This window comes from Ceratotherium simum, chromosome 9 (assembly GCF_057802395.1).
Source record: "Ceratotherium simum simum isolate JZ-2026a chromosome 9, ASM5780239v1, whole genome shotgun sequence".
In the NCBI taxonomy this organism is placed as follows: domain Eukaryota; kingdom Metazoa; phylum Chordata; class Mammalia; order Perissodactyla; family Rhinocerotidae; genus Ceratotherium; species Ceratotherium simum.
Window position 1 is genome coordinate 73,203,465 of NC_141908.1, and position 16,471 is coordinate 73,219,935.

A 16,471-nucleotide genomic window follows, 5' to 3' on the forward strand; every position below is an offset into this window, starting at 1 on the left:
AAAAAACATATCGAGAGAGGAAAAAGTTGACAAAATATTTTTGGGGCCGGCCCGGTGGCGCAAGCGGTTAAGTGCACGTGCTTTGCTGTGGCGGCCCGGGATTCGCCGGTTCGGATCCTGGGCGCGCACTGATGCACTGCTTGTCAAGCCATGCTGTGGCGGTGTCCCATAGAAAGTGGAGGAAGATGGGCATGGATGTTAGCCCAGGGCCAGTCTTCCTCAGCAAAAAGAGGAGGATTGGCAGATGTTAGCTCAGGGCTGATCTTCCTCACAAAAAAAAATTTTGGATGAAATTTTTCCTGATTCAGAGATAGGCTCGGTAATGTTAATTATTGTTGATTTGTATGAGAGGGTTGGGAATAAAAGGAAGAAAATGTGGAAAAACACACAATTTGGAGATTTGTGAGTAAATATTAATGATTTGATCCCCCTAAATGATCATTTTCTTCAAAGACATGAGTAGTCTTCTTTATAAGTATTCCATTTATTCAACTTTTGTAATTCTGTCAGTAAAACACAAGACTCTATGTCCCTTTCTTGCATGTTGACAATTTTCATCATCCATATTCAGGAAGGTTTTTGAATGCTAGGTACCACAACTCCTTTAAAACTGAAATATATTACTCACAAAGTCTCACTCTTATATTCATGAATCATGTTAATTTGGAGTTTCCCTAAGCAGTAGAAACCAAATGAGTTAACTGAGTACATGTAAATGCCTATAGCCTACTTCTAGCTGTTGAAATAGCTATTTTAGTTGAAATAGCATTCTTTGCATGATTAGAAAAACTTAAGACTGCTTTTTACAAGTTTTAATGATTTTCTGTTATTTTTTGCAAAACTCATGACATCTTTTTTTTTTCCCTTTTGGAGTATATATCTCATTCATGAGGCTTATTTTATTATTTTTCTGTTTTTTCCTAGATAAAAGTTAAACAGCTAGAAGAACAACTACATTCTTTTACTGAAACCAGTTCACAGAATGACCACCTACGAAAGTTGAACAAGGCTCTAGAGGGCAAATATGCTCAGGTGTGATTAATAGCTACAAACAGATTACCATTATATTGTTTTAATTAGTTTTTAAGAAATTGATGCCTTTCGCCCTACCTTACCATACAATCCCAGAAAGATGAATATTCTCTCACTTGACTCAACTAACAAACATTCTTTAAACACCCACTATGTACAAGGTTCTGCTAAGCCATAGAAGAATTCATAAAGATGCCTGAAGCAGGACTGCGACGTACAAATTGTTTATGCTGTAATGGGAGGCTTAGGAATGCACTAAGTAAACTTTATTATAGAATAGAAAGTTATGCCTTTCAGAAACAAAATAGATTGTATTATGAGCATTTATAGGGAGCATAGTTATGAGGGAAGCACTGAGAAATGCTTTCATAGAGGAAGTGGCTTTTTAATCAGAGCCTTAAAACTTCTGGCAGACATGAGGAACCAATATCTTGGTTTTTGAATTATAGGCAAACTCAGAACTCAGTGCCAAAAAGATACACCTGCGACAGCGCACATGAAAGAGAGATTAGTAGTGAAGGTGCTGGCTTGCCAGCATGGTGGCTACTGAGGCTGAAAACCTTTTGTCGGTCACAAACTTTTTAACATTTTAACAAATAAATAGAGAAGGTTAGACAAACAAGATATATAAAACATTTAGTGAAGAAAATAGTCCAGGAATGCGTTACCAAAAGAAAGTGATTCATTTCAGTGATTTACAAGTTTACCATGTATGTAATTTATTAATTTTTTAAGTCTTTAACAGTCAGTATAAGCAGGTGTAACTTCTGTATCTATAACATTTGTGTATGGTTACCCCTGGGAACCAAGGAACTAGAATGTGTCTGCAAAGGGAATGCTGTTAGGGTTCTAACCATCTGACTCTACTGGTAAAGGGTCCTCAGTAGATACGCTCTCCTACAGGGAATTTGATTTAAGGTCTGTTTCTTCACTAGGACATACTTTACAGTGTGATTTCTTCATTCTGAAAGCAAAGGAACACATTTTCGAGTATATTTTCCATCACGGCTTCATTTAGAACATTGTGGTGTTTCTCCTAGTAAAGGGGGCACTCATTGAAAAATAACTCTAGGATTAGTTGATTTTTATTGTTTTTAATTGGTGATGCCTCCAAGAAGAAGGAAATCTCCAGAGAGGCCTGCGTCTTCGAAATTCCCTGAAAGCTGTAGACCCCAAGTAAACAATGTAAAGGAAAGAACTTCATCAGTTGGTTTGCCCAGTGTTATTCCAAACTCTACACGCCGTGTGACCTTTGCACCTACCCTGACTTCTATGAGATCTTCTCAGGAGATTGGAGACGCTAGAATCTCTCTAAAGACTCTCTTGAATGCTATTAAAACCATGGAGGGAAGACTGGAAGGTAAAATAGACATTCTTGCCTCAAGACCATTCATAAGTGATGAGTCACCAAGTTTTCTTAAACTGGATTCGGTAAGTGAAGATCACAAATTAAATCATAAGGAAATGTCAGATTTATACAACAATGAAGAAAAGTAGTAACAATCCAGAAAGACAATGTTTGGAGGTATGAGTAACAATAAGGAAATGAGGTTCTTCACAAGTAGGAAAAACTGACAGTGTAGCTCAAAACCATCATTCTGGCTATCACATGATTAAATTTTTTTTTGAACATAGAAATATCAGGTTTGGCTTAACAGTAACCATTGAGATTTTTATTTTGATTTTTTCAAAATTTGAAATGTCTACCTAATCTTCATATTTGCAGTAGAGTGTTTGGATAAAGCCTGATTTTAAAATAGAAATACATTAATAGAAGCCCCAAGAACTTGAACATTGGAAAATATTTTCCAAAGAAAACTTGTTAAAGCATCCATCTTTGCTTGATATTTAAAAGCAGAAGGTACTATAGCTTGTCTGTTACAGTTGACTACTATTTAGATCCTTTCTGTAAATATTTTTGCTAGTGGCCTTTTCTTGTTTATATATATCTTATAAACACTGGTAAAATTATATAGACTATATTCTTCCTTGTGTACTTTTCTAGAACAAAATCCAATAGGTTTTCAGAACCTATAAGTTGGCATCCTTTGTACTATTCTTGGATCCTTAAACAGAAAAAGCTAAAGTATTAAATGTTACAGGTTAAAAGTTTTAAGGAAGTGTAATAATGTTGAGGAAGATGTGGGGAAAAGACATTCTTCTTTGTTGCTGTTGGGAGTGTAAAATGCTACAACTTTCTGTGGAGGGCAATTTGGCAATATTTTTCACTCCACCTCACAATTGTACTTCTGGGACTTTTTCCTACAAGTATACTAGCTTGTCCATATGACATGTTTACAAGGTTACTTACTGAGGTATTGTTTGTGAATAGTGAAAGACTGGAAGCAACCAAAATTCCATGAATAAGAGACTGGTTAAATAAATCATGGTGTATCCATGGTTTGGAATAATTGCTTGAAGATATATATTATTAGGTTTAAACTATCAAGGTTCAAAAGAGTATACATAGTATTTCACTTTTTGTGTGCAAAAGAGTAGGAGGATAAAGAATATATACATATATATTCACTTGTAATGCACAGAATAGCTCTAAAATTAATCATAATAATCTGGCAACACTATTTTTGAGGACAGAAACTGGGCGGGCTGGGAGATTTTTTACTTTACCCTTTTGTACCTTAAGAATGTTGTGACTGTGCTACCTATTCAAGATAATTTTATGAACATTTCATTTTCAACAAAAATGAAAGTAGAGAAAGGATGGTCTTTTCAACAAATGGTGCTGGAGCAATTGGAGCAAAAACAAAAAACTCTTGATCAACATTTCACACCATTTATAAAAATTAACGTAAAACGGATCAGAGCCTTAAATGTAAAACCTAAAACTGTAAAACTTCTAAAAGACAGCAGGAGGAAATCTTTGTGATCTTGGATTACACAAAGATTTCTTAGATTTGACATTAAAAGCATGCTCCATAAAGGAAAAATATGATAAATTGACAGCTTATGCTCTCCAAAGACATTGTTACGAGAATGAAGAGATAAACTACAGACTGGGAGAAATATTTGCAAATCACATATCTCATAAAGGCTTCGTCGCCAGAAGGTATTAAAAACTCTCAAAACTCACTGAGAAGAAAACCCAATAAAAAGAATGGACAAAGTATTTGAACAGATGTTTCACCAAAAAAGATATATGGATGGTAAATAAGCACTTGAAAAGATGTTAAACATCATTCGTTAGGGAAATGCTAATTAAAACTACGATGAGATATTACCACACACCTATTAGAACATCTAAAATTGAAAAACTGATCATACCGAGTGTTAGGATGTGGAGCAGCTGGAACTCCCATACACTGCTGAGGGCATGTAAAATGGTACCACAACTTTGGAGATAGTTTTCTAGTTTTCTAGTTTCTTTAAAGTGAAACATACTACTACCACATGACCCAGCCATTCCACTCCCATTCTTACCAAAGATAAATGAAAGCATATGTCTACACAAAGACTCGTGCACAACTGTCCACAGCAGTTCTATTTGTAATAGCATAAGCCGGAAACCTCTCAAGTGTTCAGTAGGTGAATGGGTAAGCACATTGTAGTCTATCCATACAGTAGAACACTGTTTAGCAACAGAAAGGAATGAACTACTGATACAGGCAAAAGATTGAATGAATCTCACAATGATTATGCTGAGTGAAAGAAGCCGTTTAAGAGAGTACACACAAGCTGATTCCATTTATATAAAATTCTAGAAAATAAAAACTGATTTATTGTAACAAAAAAACAGATCAGTGGTTGCCTTGGGTGGAGGTGTAGGAACAGGGAGAGACAGAAGGGGGAAATTACAAAGAGGCATAAGGGAACTTTTGGGATGATAAAATGTTTATTATATTGATTACGGTTTCAAGAGTTTATACATATGTCAAAATTGTATACTATATTTTATTTATTTTTTTTGTGAGGAAGATCAACCCTGAGCTAACATCCATGCCAATCCTCCTCTTTTTTTGCTGAGGAAGACTGGCCCTGAGCTAACATCTGTGCCCATCTCCCCCCACCTTACATGGGACGCTGCCACAGCATGGCCTGACAAGCGGTGCCTCAGTGTGTGCCCGGGATCCCAACCCGGGCCGCCAGCAGCGGAGCACGCGCACTTAACTGCTACACCATGGGGCCGGCCCCCTCAAAACTGTATACTTTATTTTTTTATTTTTATTTTTTTTTTAATTTTTTGTTTATTGCAGTAACATTGGTTTATAACAAAACTGTATACTTTAAATATACACAGCTTATTGTATGTCAATTATACCTCAGTAAAGCTGTTAAAAAAGAATAACGTGAATGTATTACCTATACAAAATTAATTACATTAAAATATTTAAAATAACATTCTCAAAATGACAAAACTATAGAGATAGAGAATTAGAGGTTGCCAGGGGACAGGGTATGGGTTTGGGGGAGTATGTGAAATACAAAGCAGCAGCACAAGCAAGTTCTCTTGTGGCGATGGAGCAGTTCTGTGACTTGATTGTGGTGGTGTTCACGTGAATCACATAGGATCAAATTACATAGAGCGGTGTGCGAGTTCACACACACACAGATGACTGCAGTTTAAAAAAATGGTGAAAACAGTTCTGTTGTCCAGTTAATCTAGTTAACAGTAATGTACCGAAGTCAATTTCCTGGTTTTGATTTCGAACTACAGCAATATAAGATGTCACTGTTAGAAGCAGGATGAAGAGTACACAGGACTCTTTGCACTTTTTTGCAACATCCTGGGAGTCTAATTAATTCAAAATAAAACATTTTTAAACAGTAATATTTAAAATAGTATGATGATCATCTGAAATGATTGTGTAATATACTAAAAGTGTTTCAGGGATATAAAATTCTTATACCTCTAATTAGGATTCATTCTTCTGTAACAGTTTTCTTGACATCATTTAGTACTTATTCATCTTCATCTTGGCTTTTATTGTGCATTTATGTTATATTTTCAAACTCCATGATAATCAGTTTTTCCCCTATTTTACATCTTACTTCACAGACTTATCTTCTTTATCCCTTATTCTGTGCTTTCATGGAGCTTGACACGTATTAGGTTCGTCCCTGTTTATTCCCACAGATTTTTTTTTTGCTTTGTAGTTTTCTACAAAGGGAAAAACAGCTTAATAAAGCTGGTTTTTACTTATAATAGTGGATAAGCATATTTAAACATTTTAAGTTTGGTTTCTAAACTGCTGTGTCTTATTCTAATTGCCGATTTATTGTGCTTTGGAAAAGCTATTGTTCCTTTTTTTTCTATGAAGGTGAAATCCATTCTTGAAAAGAATGAAGAGGAGCTCTCACGAGCCGTGAAGTGTCGTGACGCAGCCCTGAAGGAGAGTCAGAAGTTGAAAGGGGACCTGGAGGCTCTGGAGGACAGGGAGCACAAGAAGGCAAGGCGTCAGTCCTTGCAGAAAGCCTGTCACTGAGATGAGGCGCTTGGGATCTCCTTCTCCAGCCACATTCCTGCATTTCTTGTTACCTTTAGTAAGAAAGAATCAGGATTGATCAGAGGAGGGTTTTTTTCCCTAAAGAAAAGATAACTTCAAAAGAGCTTTAAAATATTTCCCTTAAAAATACATAATTTAACGCCCAATGTTTTTGTGAACTTGCTGTCTTAAAATAATCAAAAGAAAAAGTCCTAATTTTTTTCTGTTGAAACACATCTATCCTTAGTAATAATAAACTGCCTACTTATGTTTTATTAACATCATATAACACTGCTATGATTTCATGTTAAATTAAATCACTAAATGATTTCTACTTAACAGTGTGTGTGCTTAGTGGGAACAGAGGTCACATCCCAAACTTCTTGACAGCAGGTACTAGATTTTGCATCTCTGAAGAGGACTGTGAGTCACATCATTTTTCAGCAGCTCTACTTTCTCTTATGGTCTTTTTCCCTTAGATAATTCTGATGGGCTTCAGATGTGTTTTCGTCCTTCTGCCCCCATCATAAGATAGCTGAGCATGGCCAGAGCAGGCCAGCCTGGGACCACCTCTAAACCCAAGAAGCTGTTGATCCCCAAGTATCCAGTCAATATACGTGCTGCAACTTGACAATAGTTAAGAGGCACTGCAGAGTTCTCCATAGGATCCGTAGGATCCAGGGTCTAGTTTTCTTTTTCTCAAAGTCACAATAACTTAACAAATGAAATAAAAATAAAATATACTTTAATTATTCTTTCTAGGGTTCCACCATGCCTGATTTCCATACTCTTTCCTAGAAGTAATGGGACTCAACAGCAGAAGAATAACCAGAAAGGGTCAAATATCTTTGTCTTGTTTCATTTTCTGTTAGGTGGGAAACTTTCAGCGACAATTGGCAGAGGCTAAAGAAGACAACTGCAAAGTTACAATCATGCTGGAGAACGTGCTGGCTTCTCACAGTAAGATGCAAGGTGCTCTGGAAAAAGTACAGATAGAGCTTGGGCGGAGGGATTCAGAGATTGCAGGCCTCAAGAAAGAAAGGTATCAGATTATTTTTCTGTCTTTGTGCTTGTATTTTTCTGCTGCGGTTGTTGTAGGGAGAAGTGTACAGTCAAGAAACAAAGTCACTTTATATTGCTTCCTTTGCAAAAAACTAGTAAAATGGTATTTAAAGAACTAGCAAATTAAGGAAATTCTGGAATTAGAAATAAACATGATTTCTAAAAATTCAGAATTCCCATCTTTTGTAGTGATGTGAAAGAGTATGCATTCCAGAAATTCGTGTGATATATTTTTGTTTTACCCTTGCTGTTTTCTGTGCCCTTTAAACCTGCCCTTGGGTCTACAGAATAGTAATTATTAAGATAATTGAAGCAAAGTGCCTACTTTAGTTTGAATTAATTATCCATTTCTTAGTATCCTATTTAAAGATTAATAATTATTTTAGATGAATCATTCTGAGAACTACTTCAGCCATGTTTTATAAGTAAACTCCTTCTTTGAATGTTTCAAAAATTACATTAAAGTTTCCCTTTTAGGTTAATGAACAAATGATCTGAATTTAATAAGGCCTCTAAATTGTAATATGTATATTAGTGGTACATATTGCCTCTGTGTTATGGGAGAACAACTGAGTTTTATATTCTTCATTGTGCTTATTTTTACATATTATGAATGTATATTACCTCTGAACTTAAAAGTCAAGGGGATGGTATTAAAAATATTGTTTACCATTCACAGTAAAGTTCTAGGTAGCTGTTGTATTTAGAAGCAAAAATCTCAACAAGTCAATCCATGTAGAGGTGATATATTTTTGTACTAGTGATATGTATATAATATAAATTACCAGCCCATAAGTTAGTCATTAACATGTATTGATAGTTTAATGTATCAAGCCAAATTGAATCATAGATGGGACAGGTTTTTAATCCCTAGGAGCCTTAGTTTCTTGACTAAAGCTGAGGCTGATAATTGTCACCTGCCAACTTGCAGATATTCAGAGCATCTGTAACCTACTACCTATGCTATTTGAGCTCCTTAGAAGAACAGTGCCCTGTAACTCCCAATGGTATCATTTCTAGATAGTTCTTCTCTACAGTCACTCTTTCTGTGCTTCCCATTCTTAGGGCTCTAAATCAACAAAGGGTGCAGAAGCTGGAAGCAGAAGTGGACCAGTGGCAGGCCAGGATGCTTGTCGTGGATGCTCAGCACAACAGTGAGGTAGAGCCAGGTTATTATAGATAATAACATGGATATTTTGGGTTTATTGGGACATTGCTGTTTTGGAAAAATGGAGTAAAACAATGTTATGAGAGGTTCGGGGATTCGATCGGAGACGTAAAAGACACTTTCCACTCCAAACAAATGGACTGAGGTATATTTTATTATATAGAGGATAGTAAAGGTGACAGTCTGCAAACAGATCCAAATAGGTCAAATATTAAGAGGGAAAAAACATCAGCCCGACTGGAAAGGGAAAATACCCACATCGGCTGAAGAGAAATGACACAAATCAACCAGAAAGAGAAACACCAGGTTAACCAAAAAGAGAACACATCAAATCACTTACTACACATCAAATCAATTACTTCACATCAAATCAGTTACTCACAACATCCACGCCCCACTGCCGGGAGAGCTCTGTCAATCGACGCGGCTGGGCAAGGATCACACGTCCTGGGCAAGGTGTCCCTTCCACAGGTGGAACTCTCTCTAGGTGGAACTCTCTCTGAGGCTCCGTTTCCAGCAGTTTTTATACCATCAGTAATTTTCAGAGTAAGCAATTACAGAGTTTGCAGAGCAAGCATTTAGTGTTTCCATGTACAAATGGTTATCAGTGGCGTACGTGCACTGAGCCCCCTGGCTAACGTCCCAGCCCAGTAGTTAAGACGTGCATTGTTCTCTTTGGTTATCGTCCTAGCCCGGCACAGATGGCCAGTCCATTCCGGGCCAGGACGCTCCAAGAGCCTTGAAATGTTACAACTTGCAACTCTCTCCGTGGGAGAAAGGCCAGTTCCCGGGAAAAGGCCAGTTCCCACCACACAGAAAGCAGCTTTGTATTTCTTTTTTGTGCTGGTGGCTGTAGGTCAATGGAGCTGCCAAACATGGCTGTACTCATGTCAAGACATATTCGGCCGTGGCCGTCTCCATTAACCATAAGACACCATATGCACAGACAATGAACTTTGTACGCAAGTACATAAGGCACATCCAAGAATCCAAAATCCAATGACTACAATAATTATAAAACTATCTCGCAATAAAGGACCCAAACCCCAAGGTAACCAATCAAACAACCCCTTAGAATATGAAATGTTATTAACTTGATCTTGCAAATCATGTACAGCATCAAAGATAACATTAGATAAGATAACACTTAGGCCTAACAAATTAGCTTGCAGAAGTCCAGACCAGCCCCCATCACGGAGGGTAGCAGAAGGCAGGGTAATAGAGAAATTATAACTAGTTCTCCGTGACTGGTCAGATATAGGCTTATACTGAGAGATTGCTTGATGTTTCTGAGACCAAATTTCTCGGCCATTCATAGTCCAGGTTATAGGTCCCACTGGTGTAGAGCAGTTGGTCCAGCAGTGCAGGGTCAAAGGTTGTCCTACGGAGACATTAGTTGGCATGTAGGTCTGCAGCAGACATGGAAGTGCAGCACAGCATAGCAAACACAGCAGGAATATCTATTCACGCAAAGAAACAGAATTTTTAGGAACATGATATAATTGTTTATTTCCTGGATACATTACTATGAGCGTTGCAGTGGGCCCTTGGGCCACTACTTCTGCGGCACGTGGAGCCGCATTGGGTGGATGTGTCACCCACACCTTTGCTCCAGGTTTCCATCATCTGTGGACCCAAATCCTTGCATTCCTCTTTTAGTTAATTCACTTGGAGGTTGTCCTTGTGACACATTTGGAGTCAGGAGGGGAAGCACCAATAATTGTCCCACTCGTTCCCCAGACTCTACAGTTAGTACTGTGTCACTACCATTATATAATATAAATTTTATTTCTCCTTGATAATCTGGATCAATAACTCCTCCTAGTACATCAATACCTTTTGCTGCCAGTCCAGAGCGTCCTTTTAACAAACCAAAGGTATTTTTGGGAAATTGTACCCCTATCCCAGTAGGGACTATAGACTGCTTCTTAGGGGGCAATTGAATAGAATGAACAGTAGATAAATCCAATCCAGCCGCTTCGGCCGTGGCACGAAAAGGCGGTTTAGCAGACTGAGTCAGGGGCCAATAGGTTAAGGTCATAAGCTCATGGGTGGCGGCTGCCACTTCTGTAATCTTTGCTGGTAACAACCTTTATTTAACACATTTAGAGCAGTACTTAGATGGTTGTGCCACCCCTTTAATGAGCCATGACCAAGTTTCCTCAATTGTTGTTTAAGCAATCCATTCATTCGTTCTATGAGGCCTGCAGCTTGGGGGTAATAAGGTATATGATAAATCCATTCTATATAATTTTCCTTGGTATAGGTTTGAATCAACTTACCTGTAAAGTGGGAACCGTTGTCACTCTGAATTTGCCTTGGTGTTCCATAATATAACTTGATTATATCTAATAATTTTATGGCACTCTGTTGGGTGGCCACTTTAGCTGGTATAGCCAATAAATAACCAGAATATGTATCAACAGCAGTGCAGGCATAAGTATATCCACAAGAATTTGGCAATGGTCCGATAAAATCTATTTGCCAGGTATGGGCGGGAAATAATCCCTTTTGGATATGACCTTGGTAGGGGTGTGGAACTCCCCGTTTATTTAACTGTTGGCATAACTGACACTGTTGTACTGCAGTGGCAATATCATCATGGGTGACAAGGATTCCCCTTTGTTGTGCCCACCTGTATGACGCTTGTTCTCCCAAGTGTCCACTCTTTTCGTGGACCCATTGTGCTAAGCCTGGGTTGTGCGTTGCCCGAATCTGCACCAGCTGATTAGCATGAGAATTATGCTTTCGTTCTGCAGAAATTAAAGAACTGTGAGCATCAACATGAAATACAGTAACAATTGTGTTTTGACACCATAACCATATGTCTTCCCATAATTTCTTTCCCCATATTTCTTTATCATTAATTTTCCAATCATGTTTTTTCCATTGTGGCATCCACGTTGCCAAACCTTGTGCCACTGCCCACGAATCAGTATATATATGACATTGTTGCCCCTGTTCTTGTTGAAGTGCCTGATACACCGCATAGAGTTCAGCATATTGGCTACTCATATTATCTCCGGTGGTGACAATTGTTTGTTGGGTGGATGGGTTATAGGCAACTGCTTTCCATTTCCGTGAGCTTGATATCATTTTGGCAGAACCATCTGTAAACCACGTATGGTTTTGTTGTTCTTCAGTCAATTGATCATATGAGACACCCCATTTAACAGGAGATTCTGTTATATCAGTCTTAGGTGACACAGTTGGCTCACTGCTATATTGAGACACTTGTTCATGCAATAGAGACAACCCCTTTGGGCCAGGTTTGGCCCGGTCTTGAATATACCATTTCCATTTGATAATATTAAATTCTTGTGCTTGTCCAATTTTATGAGTAACAGGCGTGCTATGAATCCATTGCATGATGGGTATTTGAGGTCGCATAATTACCTCATGTCCCAGGGTAAGGCTTTCTGAGTCTATTAGAGCCCAGTAGCAGGCTAACAGCTGTTTTTCAAAAGGACTATATCTTTCACTGGAACAGGGAAGCTTGCGACTCCAAAATCCCAGAGGATAACGTCGGGCACCTTGTTTTTGCCATAGACTCCAGCTGGCATACTGATCAATGACATCTACCTGTAACTCAATGGGTCCCGGTTTAATTGGCCATAGATCTAAAGCAGTCTGAATAGCATGCTTGGCTGCTTCAAAAGCTTCTTTTGTTCCATTCCCCATTCAAATTCATATTTTTTCCTGGTAACTTTATATAAAGGTGCAAGGAGCCGACTTAAATGTGGAATATGTGCCCTCCAAAATCCAAATAATCCAATAAATTTTTGTGCTTCCTTTTTGTTACGAGGTGCTGCAAAATCTAATATCTTTTGTCTAGCTTTAGGTAAAATTTCTTGTTTTCCATTATTCCAAAGTACTCCCAAAAATTTAACATTTGAACTCGGGCCCTGAATTTTAGCTGGATTAGTTTTCCATCCATCCTCCTCAAGTGTGTCCATTACTTTTTCTAACTGTTGTTGTACCTTTTCTTCTTCATTTCCTTGGATCATAATATCATCTATATAATGTACTATTTGGACATCATCAGAAGCAGGTACCTTTGCCAAGGTCTCAGCAACCTGTCGATGGCAGATAGTGGGGCTATGCACATATCCCTGAGGAAGTCTAGTAAAGGTATATTGTTGTCCCAGCCACGTGAAAGCAAACTGTTCTTGGACACTTTTAGGTATAGGTATGGTGAAAAAGGCATTAGCCAAGTCTATGACTGCATACCAAGTGCCTGGATAACATTGCACTTTTTCTATGAGAGTAATCAAATCAGGGACGGCCGCTTGAATAGCCGGAGTCACTTTGTTTAGCTCTCTGTAATCTACAGTCATTCTCCATGTCCCATCACCTTTTTAACAGGCCAGATAGGATTATTCCAGGCTGTAGTTACTCTGTGAAGGACTTTACAGCCAAATAATCTTCTATGGTCTCAGATATTTCTTGTTGTCCTCCAGGGATGCGATACTGTCTTTGATTGATCACTTGTGTGGCAGGTGGAATTTCTACTTCATGATGCAAACATCCCACAATTACAGCATTAATATGAAAAGACAAAGCTCTAATAGCAAATTGGTATTGTCCATCAGCCAAATTTAATGTCAATCCTTTTAGAATATCAATCCCAATTATATATTCTGGTATTGGTACAATCATAACTAGATATGTGCGCCGGGTAGTTGCCCAATTTGCATAGAAAGATTAGTGGTAACTGCCTGGATTTCTTTTCCTCCCAATCCAGTTATCAGAATTGATGTACCTTGAAACTTAGTTGGATTCCCATAGATAAGGGTGGCCTCTGCCCCTGTATCTACAAGTGCCTTCACACTAGTTGTAGATCCATTCTTCCAAAATATTTTAATTGGTACATGTGGTCTAATATCTTTTCTTATAGTGGCACTAATCGATACAGAGGTTTGGCCTTCCCCTCAATCACATAAGTCAGCAAGAAGAGGATCCAAGGGAGGAGGTGGTGCACTAGGTGCAGTCGGCACTGGGTTGGAAGCATTCTCTATACTGTCCCTTCTGTTCACTTGTTTTACATTCAGCCCTTTTTCTTTATATAGTTTCCATAATTCTCTAGTGTCAACTCCATCAATCTGGTCTTTAGGTACTCCTGCCTGGAGTAGGGCCAAAAACATATCACCTCGAGTTATTTTATCTTTTTTAAAGAATGTTTCTCTTTTTTCTCTTCTTGGAGAGTTTTCAGTTGTCTGCCAGTCTCCCAAGTCTGCTAGCTGCATAATCTTATCTGCAAGTGTTGATATAGGGCTTTCAGTTTCATTCATGAGAAGGGTTGTAATTATTTGTTTGTATGCCGGAGGTGCAGTTTTTATCAACTTGTTTCGCACCTGGACACTTAAAGTCATTTCATTTAAAGCTTCACCACACCCCAGAAACACAGCCCGTTTCATGGTTTCTTCTCTCATCTTTTGGACACAATCTTTTAAAGTATACCAGGGTCTATTAGTGTCTGGCCACATATCATCCGTGGGGTATTTATCTTGAGCTCCTTTTACTGCAAGAGCCAATAAAGTGGTACCATCAGTGTCTTGTCCACGATCATTTGGGGGGTGAGCATTCATGCTCCAGTCTCTGAAAGCTCCCCGTATTACTGGATCATTGGACAAAATTACAAATTTAAAAGCATCTCCTGCATCCAGATTAATTCCTGTAGCGCCCATATCATATAGGCGAACAAGCCAGGTTATGATGGCTTCTCCAGGCTTTTGTGTAGCCCGGGCTAAAATATCAGAAATTTCTTGCTGGTTAAAATCCTCAATCACATCTTTCCTTACAGGATGATTACCATCCATTTCCATCCGCCGCCGGCGAAGAGGACGTGCCTCTGTGCGTTTGGGCGGTTTTTCCTCTTCCTCATAATCAGTTTCAGAATCATCATCCCATATATCACCATCCCATGTGTCCGGGTCCCACTTAGGACCGGCCGATGCTATGGCCATATGAACTTTTCGCTCATTTACTTTTCCTCTCCTCTTTCTATATTTATATTTGGCAACTCTTACAGCAGCCTTTTCTGCTATAGCTTGGTAGTTACGAGCCTGATCTCCCAGTGCAAGATATTGACATTGAATCATAGCCAAACGAGACTGCAAATCTAAATTTTCTTTTCCGAGAGTGCCTTCTCTTTCTGTATTTTATCCCTATCTTCTATAGCCCGGCGATAAGCAGTCAACAAACACCAACCCCGCTGCGTGCCAAAAAAGAAACATCATCTTTCGCTTTCCTTTCCACCGTCTGCAAAGCTTTGGTCACATCCAAAGGTTCAAATCGTCGCAGACGAGCATCCCAAGCTTCACATAGCCCTGACCTACGAGCCCACTCCCCAGCCAGAGTGCAAAAGGGAGGGTCCTCCCATCCTGGAATTTCTTCCACCTTGACTTCAGGCAACTGTAAATCTGAATATTCTTTTTCCAAGAGTGCCTTCTCTATCTGTATCTTATCCCTATCTTCTATAGCCCGGCGACATTCCGTTTCCAAGAGTGCCTTCTCTGTCTGTATCTTATCCCTATCTTCTACAGCCCGGCGACATTCCGTTTCCAAGAGTGCCTTCTCTGTCTGTATCTTATCCCTATCTTCTACAGCCCGGCGACATTCCGTTTCCAAGAGTGCCTTCTCTGTCTGTATCTTATCCCTATCTTCTATAGCCCGGCGATAAGCAGTCAACAAACACCAACCTCGCCGTGCCAAAAAAGAAACATCATCTTTCTCTTTCCTCTCCACCGCCTGCAAAGCTTTGGCCACATCCAACGGTACAAATCGCCGCAGACGACCATCCCAAGCTTCACATAACCCTGACCTATGAGCCCACTCCCCAGCCAGAGTGCAAAAGGGAGGGTCCTCCCATCCTGGAATCCCTTCCACCTTGGCTTCAGTTACCTTTCGTTTGAATAGGAAAGGCATCTCCTTAATCGAATCCTGCTCACAGCGCCAAGTATGTTATGAGAGGTTCGGGGATTCGATCGGAGACGTAAAAGACACTTTCCACTCCAAACAAATGGACTGAGGTATATTTTATTATATAGAGGATAGTAAAGGTGACAGTCTGCAAACAGATCCAAATAGGTCAAATATTAAGAGGGAAAAAACATCAGCCCGACTGGAAAGGGAAAATACCCACATCGGCTGAAGAGAAATGACACAAATCAACCAGAAAGAGAAACACCAGGTTAACCAAAAGAGAACACATCAACCCACTTCCTACACATCAAATCAATTACTTCCCATCAAATCAGTTGCTCACAACATCCACGCCCCCCTGCCGGGAGAGCTCTGTCAATCGACGCGGCTGGGCAAGCATCACACGTCCTGGGCAAGGTGTCCCTTCCACAGGTGGAACTCTCTCTAGGTGGAACTCTCTCTGAGGCTCCGCTTTCCAGCAGTTTTTATACCATCAGTAATTTTCAGAGTAAGCAATTACAGAGTTTGCAGAGCAAGCATTTAGTGTTTCCATGTACAAATGGTTATCAGTGGCGTACGTGCACTGAGCCCCCTGGCTAACGTCCCAGCCCAGTAGTTGCGCACGTGCATTGTTCTCTTTGGTTATCGTCCTAGCCCGGCACAGATGGCCAGTCCATTCCGGGCCAGGACGCTCCAAGAGCCTTGAAATGTTACAACTTGCAACTCTCTCCGTGGGAGAAAGGCCAGTTCCCGGGAAAAGGCCAGTTCCCACCACACAGAAAGCAGCTTTGTATTTCTTCTTTGTGCTGGTGGCTGTAGGTCAATGGAGCGGCCAAACATGGCT

At 39.4% G+C, this 16,471-nt stretch overlaps 1 protein-coding gene across 10 annotated transcripts in view; it reads left to right on the forward strand.

Moving 5' to 3' along the window:
- Window positions 1-16,471, forward strand: part of CCDC150 (coiled-coil domain containing 150) — a 79,941-nt gene that overhangs the window by 47,206 nt on the left and 16,264 nt on the right. For all 10 annotated transcript variants that reach the window (XM_087435529.1, XM_014784703.2, XM_087435526.1 and 7 more), the window contains 4 exons: window positions 925-1,032; window positions 6,309-6,437; window positions 7,346-7,515; window positions 8,601-8,694. In XM_087435529.1, coding sequence (XP_087291655.1) covers window positions 925-1,032; window positions 6,309-6,437; window positions 7,346-7,515; window positions 8,601-8,694 — 501 coding nt within the window. The remainder of the gene's footprint in view (window positions 1-924; window positions 1,033-6,308; window positions 6,438-7,345; window positions 7,516-8,600; window positions 8,695-16,471) is intronic.